Source organism: Gasterosteus aculeatus, chromosome 20 (assembly GCF_964276395.1).
Source record: "Gasterosteus aculeatus chromosome 20, fGasAcu3.hap1.1, whole genome shotgun sequence".
Lineage (NCBI taxonomy): Eukaryota > Metazoa > Chordata > Actinopteri > Perciformes > Gasterosteidae > Gasterosteus > Gasterosteus aculeatus.
The window spans coordinates 7,846,447-7,864,281 of record NC_135707.1 but is presented as its reverse complement, the minus strand read 5'-3'; the positions used below and the strand labels follow the sequence as shown (position 1 = coordinate 7,864,281).

At 47.0% G+C, this 17,835-nt stretch overlaps 1 protein-coding gene across 3 annotated transcripts in view; it reads right to left on the bottom strand.

The window, feature by feature from the left end:
- grin2db (glutamate receptor, ionotropic, N-methyl D-aspartate 2D, b) overlaps nucleotides 1-15,005 on the bottom strand; it is a 42,572-nt gene extending 27,567 nt beyond the window's left edge. Inside the window, exons 1-3 of one of the 3 annotated variants that reach the window (XM_078094899.1) lie at nucleotides 14,366-15,005; nucleotides 1,034-1,375; nucleotides 496-702 (exon numbers count right to left, since the gene is read on the bottom strand). In XM_078094899.1, coding sequence (XP_077951025.1) covers nucleotides 496-702; nucleotides 1,034-1,321 — 495 coding nt within the window. In that variant the 5' untranslated portion in view covers nucleotides 1,322-1,375; nucleotides 14,366-15,005. Of the gene's footprint in view, nucleotides 1-495; nucleotides 703-1,033; nucleotides 1,376-14,365 lie in introns of those variants that run through there. The other 2 variants (XM_078094900.1, XM_078094901.1) reach the window with 2 other exon arrangements.
- Nucleotides 15,006-17,835: the final 2,830 nt, after the last annotated feature.

Here is a 17,835-nt window from a genome sequence, read left to right as displayed (position 1 = left end):
ATACACACATACACACACACACACACACACACACACACACACATGTCTTCTCGTTGCCTCCCTCCCAGGAACATCAGAGGCAGAGCGACAGCCCCAGTTGGTGCCATTTACAGATCAAACACTGCAGAGTTTTGGCAGATCAGCGACCCTGACCTTCAGCTTCCCCTCCGTCCCACCGGCACTTGCCCAAAGCTTTTCTTCACAGAGAGGATGCGCAACATTCTGACATTGTAAGTTGTTACTGCAATATAAGCAGCTCGCCTTTTATACTCTATTCCTAGAGCTGTCAATCCATACTGCTTTAGTATACAGCACGCACCGATTTCACACTGTTCACAGCGCTCACACGTGGAGCTACAGAATCAAACTACTGGGACATCTGGCCCCTTGTAATCCTCCGATTCCCCCCGCCTCCCCCACACACCTCACACACACACAGGCTGCAAACACGTGCTCTTTACTCCCCCACCCCCATCCCAACCTCCCTCCTCCTACCTGTGGCATCCTCCCCAGCCCCGCTCCCCCTCCTACAGCCACTATGGGCAGTCCTGTTTGGGCGGAGACAAACTCCAGCATTGGGGCCAATGGACCCCAGGCCGTGCGAGGGGGCCTCGCCTCTTCATAAACCAGTCCCTGCAGGGGCCGCGCCGCCAGCAGCTCACACAGCTGGGACAGCACCGTCTTAGGGCTACTGTCATTCACCTGGGAGATGATAGACGCCATGAAGACAGAGAGGAACAGACAGACAAGAGAGAAAGAAGAGTTGACCAGCCGGGGACTCTTCATCTTGACTTTGTGTTATTCATATGGAAAGCGTCTGTAGCATGCGTGACATGTGTGGCCAACAATACAAACTGTGGTCAAAAAGCAGAGGCGGACGCCTGCTCATTCAGCAGGGCCAACACAACTGCAGCAGTGTGTTGCTCATTTCAGCTCGAATAATGGGAGTGAGTATGAATAATGGATGGTCATTGTTATTCCCTTTCTTCAAGAAAGGCTGGATGAGCGGTAGGTGGAGGAGACAGTATCCAACCTGTAGCCAGATGACGTTAGCAGATTCCCACTGGGTGACCACGCTCTCCCCCAGGGAGCTATATACCCGGCCGAAGCCGGGGTAGAGCACCCTCCCCCCAGGCGCCGCCACCGCTGCCTCGGCCTGCACCGTAGCACCGGCGTGGATCACGGCGATGTTGAAGTTTATCATGGCCCCCGCATCACGTTCCCGCGTACTGGGCCGGAGCAGGAGGTGGGGGGAGCTGTCCACCAGACCTGCCCACTCTGCCAGGACCAATAGAAGAGAGAGAGTAGGTATGGCGACCATGGCAACCTGCCGAGGGGGGGAGGCAGATATATATATCGCACTAAAGCAGGATGCCTGAAAGAAAGAGGAGACAGCAAAGAGTAGAACGGTTAGTTTGACTTTTAACGTCGGGTACGGACAACAGCAAATCAGGAAAGGAAAAGAAGGAGGCGCAGAGATGAAAGAGGAGGTGTGGACCAGCGAGAGGGAAGGAGTGGGGGAAAACAGAAAGACTGATCAGTTATACATACAGGCGAGATGGAGTAATGAATTTTGAATCCAATCACGGGGTAATAAAAGTTCGCTTTGGCTGGAGAGAAAACGCTGGACGAATATGGAATGCAGCGGGGAAGGAAAAGAAAGAGAGAAGATGAAATGGGTGCTATTTAGGCTGCAGGCTGAGCAGAAACAATATGAGGAAAAATAGAATCTGGCCGTCGGAGGGAAGCAGGGTGAGAGGGAGAGAGAGAGAGAGAGAGAGAGCAGACAGAGACAAAGATGTGGGGCGGAGGTGGTTATTGTGCTGCATGACTGATAATAACAATTAAGATCCCTGTAAACACACCGGCTCTCACACAGCTGCATGCACGCACACACACACACACACACATAAAACGCATGTAAGCGCTGGAATAAGCAGACGCAGCTCGCTGAAGATGAATGCGCGGCTGCCCTGCGCCCGTAGAGCAGCTTAATGATAGAGAGACACGAGGGTTAATGCGGTGAGCGCAAACACGTATACACCCCCCCCCCCTCCCACACACACATAGTCATGCACACACTCACAACAAACACCCACATGGGAAGATAATGACTACCTGAGAGATGGTTGGGTTAATATGTGAGCCACACGCACAAAAACACAGCACATCATTTTCAATTTACTTCTGGTGCCAACTGCCCTCCCTTCCTTTTCTCCATTCCCATCTCACTTTCTCACCGCGCCGTCTCTCCGTAGACGTCCCCGTCTCTTTTCCCTATTTTCCCGGCTTCAGGTACCAAACACAATTGCATTGATTAACACATAATATTCTCTCCAAGCCACTCTCCCTCCCTGCGCTTCCATTTCCCCTCTGCTCCTCTCCGTGTCTGCCGCTCCGTCTTCATCCGACTTTTTTGTCCCAGACTGTCAATTTTTGTTCAACGCGATCGGGATTTCGGAATGAAAAAGAAAGTAGCAAAGACAAGGAGACAAAAGAAGAAACAGAAGTCTAAAAAAGTATGAGAAATGGAGCAGAGAAACGAGAATGCGGTGAAATGAAGCGCACAGAAAAGGCAGCGTAAATGGCTCAAGGACTGAGTGATTGATGGAGGCGAGGGGGGCAGCTTCAAGCGGAGGAAAGGAGGACAAAGTGTAGCAGAAGGTGGAGAGGGCGGAAAAATATATGAGGAGAGTAGGAAAATAAATATCGATTACTGCAATGTGTATACGTGTATGGCCTAAAAAAGTAAGCCTAACAACCTGTTTTGAGTGACAGAGCTGTGTGTGTGTGTGTGTGTGTGTGTGTGTGTGTGTGTGTGTGTGTGTGTGTGTGTGTGTGTGTGTGTGTGTGTGTGTGTGTGTGGTGCAGGAGTTACACGCAAAGCAGGATGGAGGATGGAGGAATGAGGTGGAATGAGAGGGAGGCAGACAGATTCGGGTAAGTAAAAGAGACTTGGGGAGATGTAGGGAGAGACAGACCTGTTAGTAGGAGGGGAGGGGGGGAGAAGTAATAATGAAGGGGAGAGGGAGAAAAACAGGGCTTTTGTTGTTTTGTTTTGTCTTTGTTGTTGTTGTTTTCTTCTAGGCGGCGGAGCGCGATGGCAAGGACAGAGACGAAGCTGCAGGAAAACAGTCAGCGGTTTTCCACTGTGACGACTCTGTGAGCCGTTTGCTGTGAGGCCCATCGCTGCATCCCCCCCACACCACCACGAGGTGTTTACGTTGCACTGCTCAACCAGCCTGCGCTTCTCCATCACAGTGAGCCTGGTCGGGAAGTGCGAACACAGTGCGCTCATATGTGCAACATCCACTTTCCCTGTCAAGTGTCCTGTTCCAAGACCTCACAGAGTCCCGCCACTGCGAAGCACAAGTACAACTAAAGCAATGATCCAATCATCGTCTCAATGTGTCCTATGTATCCTGCAGTTCATTACGCGCTCCAATAGGAGGAATACTGCAAACTGAATCACATAACGAGCGCGGCGAGATGGCTCACAACCAGCGAACGCGCACAAACTCACGCACACACACCGGAACACACTCACACAGAGAGGGGAAAGCAGAGAGAAGGAGAAAAGAGATTACGGTTTCATTTGATTTTTCTACCATAAATGGATCTTTTGTTGAAATGCAATGTTCACATTTTTGTATATTTTTTCGCTTCCCTATGAAAAAAAAATGATCTTCTCCAGTTTTCTTATTCAGTACTGCAAAGGATCGTCTATAACCAAGGGAAAGCTTAAATTAGAATTCATTAGTCAAAAGGATGTTAGTTTTCCCTGGGCAGGGTTCAAGGTAAGGAATCACTTAGTTAATAGGCACAGCAGCCTGATATAATGTGCAGTGTAACATTTGGATGATAATATGTTCCTTTTGGTTATTCAGTGTTTGCGTTAGTTGGATAAATAGTGTAATGTTTTATTTTCTTGAATGCCTTTGGATTTCATAAGAGTAATTTGATCATTTTAATAAGCAGTTTTCTGTACCTATCATTATGTTGCGTCTGAGCCTGTTTATTTTATTTTTCTTTAAACAAAGAAAGTGGCATTTACAGCCGGCATAGATGCCAGCGACCGTTTGAAGCAAACTAAAAACACCTTGAGGAATATTCGCAGAGAGGCCGACAGAGACAGCTAATCAAGGAGAGAGAGAAAACAAGCCCGTCTCCTCTTTCAAAAGTGCCAGTCAATACTTCACAATCCAAACACATCCCAACACATCGCCGCTCGACCATTTCATCACGCCGCGTTACACGTCCACTGTGGTTACACGCAGGTATTAATGAGTGCCGCACGTGGAGCTCCGCTGGCTTAGAACGCGGCTTTGCAGTTTTGCGTAGCTGAAGGCAACTCAACCACTTTGAAAGTATGTTCCTTTGTGCAGGATTGAAGCCTACTGTACATGCCCTTCATCCTGCAAACTCCAAAGAAACAGAAAAGTTACATAGTCTCTGAAGACAAAATGAAAAATTGATTCTTGGCTGTCAGTGCGATGGTGGGAGAACAACCCCCAACGTGTTAGAGCATCAGATCCCCGACTTCCCCTCGATGCTCCAGCTTCCGGCGAGCGCCCGCGGTGGAGAGTGAATCGCGGGGAGAGAGGAGTTAAGCGGCCCTCTGAGCCCCTTTCCCGCTCAGCGCCAATGGAGGCGGCGTGCTGCATCCGATCTGCAGGGGGAAAATGGGAACGGGGGAAAAGGAGTCTGGAGTGTGACGCTGTGGAAGTGCAGCGTTTCGGCGTTGTGTTTATCCCCCCCCCCCCCGAAACGTCGGGGCTGTGCTGCTTCATTCCGTTCTGTCACGCGGAGTAATGGACCCGCTCCCCGCTGCCTGTGGCACCGGCTGCACTGAATCAGCTCGCCGCAGCAACACAGAACATCTGGAATGTATGCAGACTATGTCTACTGTACGCCGTACAGGAGAAATTGCAAGAGAGGCTCTGTGAGTCACTGGGAGTGGCGTGAAAGAGAATTCCGGGCCTGAAGATGAAGACTCCATCCATTTTTCCTCTCATTCGTCCACATTTAAGGCTGCAGTGTGCTCGAGAAACACTGCTGCACGCGGCCTCTATAATTTCCTCAGCTCCAGAACTGTGCTATAGTAAAAGATAAGATAAAGTGGCAGCACAGTGTGGTGCCCACAGTGTGGATATATGTGAGTGTATCAATGTCTTTGTGTGTGTGTGTGTGTGTGTGTGTGTGTGTGTGTGTGTGTGTGTGTCATGGGGGGGGGTAATATGGCAGTGTGGGGGAGTGGAGGAATGAAGAGAAGAGTGCAGCTGGGGCTCAATGCTCCTCGTGTTAATTGGCCCATACTTCAATCACAGCCAGTGGAGTGTGTCCTCTCTGACTGAACATATCCTCTCTCCCTCTCTTTCTTCCATCCCCAATCTCTCTCCCCACACCACCCCATCTCCCTCTCTCTCTGTCCTGCTGCTGCTTGTTCAGCCACTCATCCACTCATCCACACACACACACACACACACACACACACACAGAGTGTCTCACTCGGCCACTCCATTTGGTCCAAATCACTTGTTCATTCATTTTTCCCTTCATTCATCCATCCATTCAGTCGCCTCACTCTGCACCAGCTCACTTCTGCCCACTGCCCTCCCTTTCTCCCTCTTCTCCCCACAACTCCTCCCCCGTTCTCCCCTTTCACGCACGTCTTTGTCCTTTACTTCTTTCACTCTCCACTTCCTCCCCTCCCTCCCTCACTTCCTCTCATATCGGTCTCTCACTCTTTCTCTTTGATCCCCGTTGAGCAGAAGAGCCACCAGGCGGGCGAGCGCCTCTTGTTCCCATTGTGCACGGGGGGAGCAGAGTGAACAGCGAGCAGCAGCGCGGCGTGCGGCAGCAGGGCGTGCGGCGCTGTGTGTTTTTACTGCATGGCTGTTAACAGCAGTAGTAAAGGCTGCTGCGGATGCTGCTGCTGCTGCTGATGCTGATGCTGATGCTGCTACTGATGCTGATGCTGCTGCCTCCCTCGGACTCGATAGCCGTGGCGATCATAAGCCATTCAAGGGACACAACAACGGAGCCATCTACCGAACCCTCGTGACCTCACGGGGAGGCGTAACACATTCTATTTGTGAATTACACAAGCCTCTGATAGCCAGATTGGAGCCAGTCGCTTTCAGAAACGTGGCAACGGTTCTTTTTTTTGTGTCATGTTAGAAGCTGGCTGAAAAAATGAAATTGGGGATTACGAATCTGAGATAAATGAAACACACCAGCTCACGGATATCAGAAGTTTTGAAAGATTAAAAGATTGAAATCGCTGTTATACTCTTATTTCAATAACAAATATATTCTACGGTGTAAAATAAAACAACACTTTCCCGTATAGAACATGCAAAAATGTTTTGTATAAAATGTACTGTTACAGGATGAGGAAAGTAAAGTCACGAAATGTTTTCACGTTGACATCTAACATTTCTCAGCCGCTCAACAGCATTTTAAGTCTATTTAATTTCCATTTTGTCGTTCAAAACGAATGCCTCACTCCAAAGTTCAGAGTATTTTGCCTTTTTGCCCCCAAACATTTCTATGGGTTCAGATTAAACACTTTTGCCCAGAGACATTGCCGATTAATTGGACTTCACTTCCGTCCATTAAGGACATAAATGCCATTACTTGAACGGGGGGGGGACACTCCTTGTTTCTCCTCCCTTATGGATTGATGGAAAAGACGTGAAGCTGACCTGCTGCATAGCACTAACATTTCTCTGACCTCATTTTTCCACAAAAAAGAAGGATTCATGATGGATGACTGATACTTATGTATTCGACATTACTGCATCTCATCTGTTTGATGGATAGCATTCTGCTCAGGGTGTATAATTACCAAAGAGGAGAACTTGTTTCATTTCTCTTCAATGTCTAGTAATTGCAGTTATGCTTCAAAATGAACCGATATAACCTGGAATAGAACGCTGCATTCAATCGTTAGACATAAAGGCCTGTCAGTTGTTTCACTTTGCTGTGTGATAAAGCCACGGCATCTTGAAATATTCACTTTGTTTGTCCGAGTGTGTGTTATCTTTCAACCTCCCGTCATCCACTAGATCATCAGAACATCACGGGATGACACATTATATTAATAGTTATACAGCCGGCAAATCAACGCACAGGAATGTCTCAATACAATTTGATCTTCTTTCACTCACACGCAGACACACACACAGACACACACACAGCATGTACACATCCATTCAGAAAACATCAGTTACAAATGGATTACTACCCTTGGAGGAGTGCAAGGACACAGGTTTCAGTAAGGTCACATGCTTTCACGTGGAAAGCCCGGTGTCTGGGGATCTTGAATCAGGAATTCACACAACAGCGTGCGCCGTAATACCTCAGTAAGCCCGACGCTTCTGTACTTGAATGAATAAAAACGCTTTCACGAGGAGAACACAAGGCTTGTATACCCACTGCCAATGTTTGTATAATATAAGTGATTACCTTAAGGTCGGCCAAGGAGCAAGAATGTTTCATTTCCCCACCTCTACACCTGGCGTCGAATGCAGATGGGAGCAGAGGGCCGGCCCTCCAAGGTTGACTATACACACCAAACCTGCCAAATTCAATGTTGGTATAAATTGTTTTCTGTAGTTGGTTTTCTTTCTGAATCCTCTGTCAGGATGTGACAGTAGTTGTTTTAAAAAGAAGAATCCCTCCCTGCTCAACCCTTTTACAGGCGTCCAGGAGCTGTGAGGGGCTTTGTGTTCAGGGGGAAATAGTTTGAGTATCACAGAGCTGTCGATGCAGCGCAATCATCTAAGAATAAACATGCATTCAAGCTGTGCTATTACATAATGTACATTCGTGACTGAATTCTTGGTTGATTGTTGTGTGTGTTTTTTTTTTTTTTTACGAAACCAGCATTGAGATTGAAATCAAGAACAAATCTGGTGTAAGATGTTCAGCAGATGGGAAGAGGCAGTAAAAAATAACTCTGGGAATATTAAGAATCAACTTGAATCATGTTACGGCACGAAGAAAAACCCAGTTTTTAACAATAACGTTAAATGAAATATTTTTCTCTCAAGCTGTTAGTCCCAATCTTACAGTGTTCCTCTGCTTTGCTCGCACCAGCGCTTCAATTAATTCCCTCATTGATTGGCCAGACACCAGGATCACCTACTCAGATCAAAATCAGTCACTAATTATAAAACCAAGATGAAAGCACCCGGCACTCCAGCGCTTCAGGACCTGTGAGGTGAAACATTCTATAACACCTGAAAAGCTGCTAGCGACTCTAAGCAGAGAAAAAAGCACCCGGCTCTAAATAGTAGTGATTCACAGTCATATTCTGTGGATAAACAGATGAAACATGGTGCAGGAAACCTTTACTAATAACCGTCAGGCCTTTCTACAAGGTCACACACGGGCAGGCGCGCTCACGCAAGCGGACGTGCACGTGTGCGCGATTTGAAGCACGGAGGAATGTGCACCTAGGCAAAAAAAATTTTTTAGCAAATTTGAGAATAAGAGAAACACAGTTCTCTTTCTCTCTCTCTCTTTCTCTCCCAGCAGCAGGTGCCACATGCTGCTTGAAATCGAACGCGGCGACGTCCCAATGTTGTGCACAGGTTTCAGCTGCGTTCACAGCACATCTGGCTCTGCCCCCGCTCATAGCCAAAGGTGTTAGAAACACTTCTGTCAGCCTATCCTATAAACGATGGTGGATCAGTCTGCTCAGGAAATGCACTCCCGTGCAGGCGGAGGCCCGACCGGGGGGAGAGGAATCCGAGGCTTGAGACCGGTGACGGGGAGTGTGGGAACGCCGCTGTGTTGTCTTCGCACATACAAATCCAAAAGCTCATTAATGCACTTCATCGTTTACTTGTTAATGAACCGCTAAATGTATGTAGCACAATGAATATAGCTTATTCAGGCCTGACTATATTCGTGTGATGCAGCAAGTAACGCGTGAACATTCCCGAGACGCAGCAGCGAGAGGTTTTCCTGTTTGTACCACTATCCATTCTACCTTATTGACTATCAAGCGTCTGAAAAGAGACAAAAGGTCAAACGACACCGCAAGAACGTGATGTATGAATGCAGACAGACTCAAAGAACGGTGCTTCGTCACAAAGACAGTTCAAGTCAATGAACGGACACTTAATCAGCATTCTTAATATGAGGACGTACGTGAAACGGAGCATTCAGCGCCAACAATTGATCTCTTTGCCATTTCTGATCACTGCTCTGTGCAAAATGTTTCAATGAGTCTCTCTTCTTTCCAAAAGCTGCAGCCCTTAATGGAGAATATGCCACACTTAACACGGTACACATATCACGTAAAAATCAAAATTGATTATCCTGATCATGCATCAGAACAAGATGGGGGGGTATTTATTGCCTCATTAAAAAAAATGAGATTGAAATTGGTCTGACATAATTGAAAAGAGAGTATTTCCTCCTAATCACCTTTCAGGGGACGGACTAAAAAGGCTTTGAAGTGTAAAAAAAAAAAGGTCTAATTTGAATAATGAAACCTGAATTGAGAACAAATGAATTCCGACCCCGAGTTCCTGCATCCGGACCATATTGTACATTTCATTCTATTCAGTGTCCGAAAACCAGGAGAGGATTTGATAGACAGTTTTGAATCTTAAGGCCCATTTCAGAAGCTACTTACAGTACACGTAAGAGAAAAAAGCACACTAAAATAAATCCAGGAACATCCAACTATCTCCATCACAGGCTTCCTTCCTACTTCCATCCCTCTGCTTTCCTTGCTGTACAGAAGATAACACGCTGCGCCAATTCCATTCAGGTGCAAAAGCGAGTGTTTGCATTTGTAACAGCTGTATAGTCGGCGCCTGTTTATGAAGGAATTCCCAGTTAAATCATCAAAGAACAGCTGAGCTATTCTCATATGAAATGATAAGGCAGTTAAACAGCTTCAACTTCAACGCACATGGCGCCTAGTAAATCCGGCACGGTTACTCCGGGACAAAGCCTGCTTTAAATGCCAGTGTCTGGCTCCTTTGAGAAGAGAAGGACAAAGCTGTGGCCCTCGTGCACCGCGGGGGAGTCTCACAGATCAGGAGGCATGACACAGCAGCCCAGGGTGACGCGCGACATGGCCGCAGCCACAGGCTAACATAGTTTTTATAAATGCTTCCATTTCCTCTTTTTAATAACCACTTATGCTGTCATTTCCTGCCCCATCCATCATCATGACGGACCGCACCACACCGCTGCAGAGCGCTGCATGCCGCAAAACATTCCTGCACATCTCTCCATCCGCTGTCATTACGTCTCTTCATCCTCCTCTCCTCTGCTGAGCATGTGTACAGCGTTAGGGTTACATACATATATGTATATACAATGCAGTGTCTGTGGATCCCATGAGCAACGTCCTGAGGTCCTCTCTCATCCCAAACTGTGACTATAAGCGTGCATCAGTGTGCAGTATGATATTCAATGAGTGTGTCTTTTTGGATGCTCTTGTTGCTTGTGCGTGTGTGTGTGCGTGTGTGTCTGCATTCCCATGGGTATCTGCTTGAATGTACTTTTTGAGAGAGTCTGTGTGACTGTGTATTATGTGCAGCCATGTGAAGCTCTGTGCCTCAATGCAGCCTCCAGACTTATTCCCAAAACAAGCTGCGGGGCTTTGGCTCAGGTGTGTGCGTGTGTGTGAGTGTGTGTGTGTGTGCGCGCGTCTGAACCTGTCTGTGTTACTGCCGTGTCTCTCTGCCAGCCTGTCCATATGTCTGTCTGTTTTCGACCCCACCTGTTTGGTAAATGACTTGCTGTCATCCCGTCCACAGTGTGTGTTTGACTGTCCGCTAGTCTCGGTCTGGTCTGGCAGGAGGGGGGGGTTACGGGTGGGGGTTACGGGGGAGTGGGGGGGGGGGCAGCACCTCAGGGGCACGTTACTGAAAATAATTCTCAGATGTGGGGTATTTACATGTACGTTATATCTGAGTTATACCGTTTTGTTTTGACTGAAAAGCTGCCTTTTAGTCGCGCCGACTAAACTATTGTTTGCTTCTGTCTTGTGATGTCAGAGCTCTCGCTCTATACGGCTTTTCTCGCCGACTCAGAGACCCACGACTCTGAAAACTTGTGTTGCACAGAGCTCCGCAAATGATGCCAGATCGTTTTAGTTTTCCCTGCTGCATGCCGTAATGGGATACTTCATAATGTCACTATTATATCTAATTAGCGATGGGTACTTTGAGATGTCCCTGATAGCTTGACTGCTGTGACAGAAGATATCAGCAGAGATTTGCTGCAGCTCACGATGTTACCATTAAAGTTTCACAAGGAGATATTGTTGAGATCGTATCGTATTGAAACTATTAGGGGGTTTTAATCCAACATTATTATTTTTACTTAGCATGATTTCAACCTGACGTTTAAATCAATACTAAATAAAAGGAATTTAAAAGTCAGGGGAGGTAATTCAGCAATTTGAAATTGAAGCATAAATATTAAACACTCCAAGGTGTGATCTAAAAAGAATACTCAGTTCACAGTGAAACAGAACACAGTGGAGAGAATAATAAAAAGAGAGCCTCTTTTTATTGACAACTATCTGAAACGATTTATTTCATGTAAAAATACCAGTTTATTACATTTTGTCATTGCACATCTACAATCTACTAATCAACCAACTGAACCCCCACGTCTTCAAAAAGTCCACATTGGCAATAAAGCATTACTGGCTTTGTCACTCAAACCACCTTCAGCGTTCTGAACTTTTACACTTTGAGAGAACTGAGTCGCTATTTCTTCTCTAAAACGGGCAGAATATTACTGTTTAACATTGATCTCAAACTGTATGTTCCTTTAATGTGTCAGAGAGTACAGTATTAATTGAATAAAGTATTTAGTTTTAAGGCACAACTGCTGCCTTTTGATATCATGGTGTTTAAACGCCTGTCACTTAAAGACAAAGTCAGTTATTGTACTAAATAAGATGATAGTGTGCAATTACAGCGCTCAATTCTAAAGAAGATCCAAGTGGATAAATGTGACCCCTGCTGATTTCAATGGAGGGCATTCTTCCCTGAAATTATATGGATTTATTTATTTAACGAACACTTGTCAGAGAGAATATCGGGAGAAAATATATGGATTTTGTGGTTCACGACTTATTTTTGTAATGATGTGATGAAACCGTTCAGGAATTGTAACATAACATTATTTTCAAATAATTGATCCTCCCAACGTGAACAGTAACACGTTCAGCCACACACCGTGGGCCAGAGTCCAGGGAGGAACGCCGGGAGACGGGAGCGGTGTAATCGCTCCAAAACATCAGCCTCTGATCTCGTTACACACTAATTGATGTTCTGTGTTAACGAGCTTTACCTTAATTCGTGGTATTAAAAAGAACACTGGGTGCAACGCGTGGAGAGGGTGGGAAAACGCTTCGATTGGGCGGCGGGATTGAGGAAACTACTCACAGATGTTGCATCAAACAAATGATGAAATGGGAGGCAGGAGAAAGTGAGGGAGGGGGGGGGGGGGTAAAGGAAACAGTGCAGAGGAAGTCACAGGTTGCAGAAGGAGTGAGGGAAGAGACGGAAAGGATCGAGGCGAGAAGAAACAGGGGGATTGGCAGAAGAAATGAGAGAGAGGCGGGTGGCGGCTGGGGGGGGTCGGTGTGAAGGTTTCTGTGCATAAGTCAATGAATCAATGAGTTGAAATTGATGGAGAGCATGGGGGGGAGGTGGGGGGGGGTTAGAGAAAACATGCACACAAACGTTGACTCCATCCCTCTCATCTCCTGCACCTTTCCATTCAACTCCAAACAGCCTTCCCCCAACCTCCCTGCTCCCCTCGGCCTTCTTCTCCATCTCCTCTTCCTCCCCACACCTTCTCTCTCTGTCTCTCTCTGTCTCTCTCTCTCTCTCTCTCGCTTTCATCCCCTCCCCACCTCCCCCTCTACCCCTTACTCACAGCTGGTACAGTACGGATCTCGCTCTGGGTAACTGTACGAGGGTCTGAGGGTCTGCAGGGCAGGGGGCTCTGCTGACAGCGAAGGCCACGGGCAGCAGTGCATGCAGCACGCTGCTGCAGTACGCCTGCGTGTACATTTCACAGGGCTCGCGAGGGGAGAATGATCAACTGAACGGAGCACGTCACCTGTGGGTGAAAGAGCTGATGGAAATGGATATCAGCTGGAGAATTCGGCCGAGAGAGAGCGAGAGAGAGAGAGACACCAATACGCCAAAAACAAACACACACATTCATTCCGATTTCCACCAGGATTAATGCATCCAGTGGCCTTCGCGCAGCAGGCCGACACATTCGATCTCGCATGCACTCACAATCACTGCAGCACATATGCAAGAGAAGCACACAATGCATGTAATGCACATCCTTTCCCCGGTTCAACAGGAGGATGTTGGACCCTTGGTTGGTGCAAAGCCAGCGATGCTGGTGGTTTGTGTTTCCACCTGTTTTTCCCTTCGCCTCTATATTGAAGTACTGCCAGGCCAAAACAAAAAACTTATTTCAGAGCCCACAGGGAGTTGCAGATTTAGATTTCACTTTTTTTACCCAAAAAGTGAAACGTCTCACCCAACGGGAAGAAAAATTTTTAAAAAATGTGCCCCAGCTGTCTGAGAGTGTTTGAGACAAGTCAGTCCGTTGGGGGAAGATTCCTCGGTGGCAACAGAGGGGCAACAGCGTGCTGCCATACGCCCAAATATTCAGCGTATCGGGATATAAATAGATCAAGGAAGGAAAAACTGATCGGTAATCTTGCGGGTTTAGCGGTGGATACAGGACGAGCACGCACGCACTCGCGCACACTAACATTGACCACGCAGCCCAAGAAAATGAGCATCAACAGATATGATCACCTCAAATAATACATCCGCAGCGGAACGAGGGTCGGGGGGGTGGGGGGCTGCACACAGCGCTGGTGTTTAAACACTTCAACGGAACCCAAACTAATGGATAGACAATTCCTGGCAGACACAATATGTGCTCAAAGGTTTAAGTCTATGATTAATTGAACTACCGGTAGTCTGCGGGCGTGCACATGGAATACGTGTCCCGGCGGGCGTGGGGGACCATATGCGTTAAGGGTGCAAAGGGGGGGCTTGTGAGTTGTCAGCCGCAGCAATGACAGAGGGGTCAAAGCCCGTTTCCCCCTCTCTCCGTCCCCGAACATCCCTCCACCGCAGGCGGCCGTGCAGATGCCGACACCCGAGCGCCCTTATTCCCGTCTCGGTGACGCGCAGCAGCCTCTCGGTGCCCGAGCCGCAATTAATCCACAGCAGCACCGAGTCCGTGTACGTGTGTGTGCGCGCCGGGAAGCAAGAGGAGGAAAAAAAAAAAAAGATGCCTCCGCACTGCAAATATCATTAGAAATAATTGTACTTACTGTTTTTCACCAGCCTTTCCCCCCTCTTTTCCTGCGTCCCTCCATCCTTTTTCACATCCTTCCCTTTTGAGGTATCCGTTTTGCGGGTGTCCCCCCCCCCCACCACCACCACCACCACCGCCACCACCACACACGCACACACACAGACACTCACGCTGGCAAAATATATAAATATCTAAATATATATATACATATATATATGTATATATATATGTATACATATATATATACATATATATATGTTCTACATGTATTCAATTTCTCCGGTCTCTCTCTTTACATCTCTCTCCTCTCTCTCTCTCTCTCTCTCTCTCTCTCTCTCTTTCTCTCTCGCGCGCGCTCTCTTGCTCTCTCTCCCTCTTTCTCGATCTCCCTCTCTTTCTCTCTCTCCCTCTTTCCCCGTTCTTTTGTTAAAATTCAGTATATGCGCCCCGTCACCTAGCAACCGTCAACCTCTCTCTCTCTCTCTCTCTCTCTCTCTCTCCCTCCCCCCTCCCACTCTCCATCACTGGCGACACGTGTTGAATGCTAAACTTAGCGGTCCGGAATAAAATTAATAAAGGGATGGACGCTCTATATCTCCCCCTCTCTGCCGGTCCCCTCTCTCTTTTTCACTCTTGCGCGTATCATACTGCAATATAAATATTTACTAGAACCACTCAGCCCTCTCATCCCCCCCCCCCTGCTTCCCTCCGCATTTCCCTCCTCCCCTCCCCTTTCCTATACCCTCCATCCATCCATCCATCTCTGGCTCCCTCCCTGCGATCCCTCCCTCGCCGTCCTGCCTTTTTCTCCAGCCTCCTATCGCCTCTCTCTGCTTCTCCAAGCAAAACCGAGGCGCCACACCGGCGTCTGCGGATCCACATGTGAGTGTCGCGCCGCCCGGTGCGTCTTTGCATGGAGAGCGCGCGTGCCACTGAGTGTGCGTGTGCATGTTTGTGCGCGAGCGAATGAGAAACTACAGAGCATGTCAGGGAGCATGTGTGAGCAGCTTGCAGAGTGTGTGTGTGTGTGTGTGTGTGTGTGTGTGTGTGTGTGTGTGTGTGTGTGTGTGTGTGTGTGTGTGTGTGTCTGTGTGTGTGTGAGGGGCATGCTGTATTAACACTGCAGCTCAGTTTGTGAACTCACAGCTGTAATACGATATTTATAATGAAGTGACTTTTTTATTTGTTGAAGAACATGCTGCAGTAGGCTTTGCTCTTCTTCTGTCCGAAAGTCTCTGCAGGATGACGGTTTATACGCATGTGTGTAATGTGGGATCATCTCTAATCAATGGAGCAGCCCCACATCCGCAGCAGGTAAATGTTCTTTTTATTGGGGTTTCGCCTTTTTCATCAGACCGTTCGTGGCTTTTCGTGATCACAGGCAGAGGAATACACTTACAAGTACACAGTGTAAACACACAGAGAGAAGGAGAGAAGGAAATACATTGAGGGCTTAAATTTAAGTGCTGGACCTGCAGGGCAAACCTCTCAGTTTGGTAAATGATGGACACATCGGCTTAATCCAACTCAACAGTCATCCACACAGGACTGACTATATGCGCAACAACAAGTAAGATTTTGGAAAGATTGTAGTTTGGGGCTAAATTTACTGCGGAAATGGGGCCGTACAAGAAAAATACGTGAGATGAATCTACGATGACTTCACTTACAACACATTCATTTTTATATTAGCAGCCACGAATGAGAACAGGCTGAGGTGTCAACCTGCACAAACCGGTGCGTAGATAAGGACGACACTATGGACGTCTGTCTTATTAGATCAATGGACTGATTATTTTCCCAATAAACCATCAACAACGGTGGAAAGCCCAAAAAGACGCCTCTCGTGTTTTGTCCGACCGACAGTTCATTGCGCCGTTGCACAGACACACGAAAAGCCACGCCAGTGATGCTGCACCAACAAACGATTAGGAACATAAACTGCTGCTGCTGGTACACTGATCTATGGTCAGCTCTAGGACTCAGTCCATTTGGCAACAAAGGTCGGGATGTAGGGCGATTAGGCCGACCTGCGCACCCCCAGCCCGGCAATTAGGCCCCGGATGGTATAAAAAGACTGGTGGCCGCTGTTTCTGCGCCATACGATTTGTGATAATGGATCCATATCTGGTTCAGCGGTGCGTTCGCTGTCGCTGCTCTGGTATTAATAGGCCAGATACACATCGGCTATTCGTATTTTCTGCTACGGCTAAAAGGTGAAGCAGCCGCGCTGCTCCTCACATTCGTCTTGTTATCTGTATTTGCCACATGTATTCATCTTCATTTGCATTCATCAATCAATCCATCATCACAGCTCACCCTCTGTGCACCTCCATCTCTCTCTCTCTCCCTCGTCCTTCCTGTCTCTTTGGCGGTCTCTCCGTCTTGCCCGGGGCCCTATGGAGATATTGGAGTGGTAACATTAGGGTTTATGAGGCATGTGATGGCATGCGTCATCCATGTATTTACTCCTCGGTGTGTGTCGGCGTGCTCCTGTAGCGCACACGAAGCTACAGTACCCGAGTACATCTACGTGATGTTTTTCCTTGTGTGGTTAATACAAGTTGGAGGTATTTTGGAGACAAAATACCGTTGCTTTGCTAATGTGTGTTTGTTTTCACAGTTCCACCTACTGTCTGTGCAAGCGTGTGTGTGTGTGTGTGTGTGTGTGTTTGTGTGTGAGAGAGAGATCGAGTGAGAGAGTTTGATTTTTGTTGTTTGGTCTAATCTGATGTGACTATCTCTATTTACGCATCTGTTTAGCTCTGAGCTAACAATCAAACAATATGTTTTCCTCTCACTCGCTCTCACACACACACACACACACAGACAGTATACTCTGTACACAGAAACATTTAATGTTGAAATAGTTTTATTACATCTTGAATATGTATTATATATATGTTTCTATTCATATTTATTGTTTTAAGACATATTGATGAAATTAAATATACATTTTGGGTAGAAGTCCATTGAAAGTGTTACTTCGGTAAAAGTATAATATGGAAAACGAGATTCGCAGGCACCAACTCACTGAGGCAACAATGCTTTGCCAGCAGCAACAATATTTGGGTTGAGACTGAATATAGCAAAAGAAATGTGACACCATTCAAGTTTCAATGTCAGTGTGGCTGTTCGTGTGCTTGTGGACTCCAGAGAAGTGAAAAAGAAATACAATTTCCCAGCCAAGGGATTAACTTTACAATAATATAAAACAAAGAAAAGCCCTAAATCCGCACACTGGAAAAGCCGGAGGTAGAAAAGGCTATTATTTTATCTATTAATACTATGGTTTACGATTAAACTTATCGATTTATTGATTATCAAAATAGTTAATTTTCTCAGCTAATCCATCGATCAATCTACTTAACAGCTGTAAATTTACCACTCAATAATTTCACCACCTATTGATGAAGCTCACTGAGAGTTGGCACATTAACTCAAACGCTGTATTGAAGTAGAACGTCTTGCAGACCCAAGCTGTAA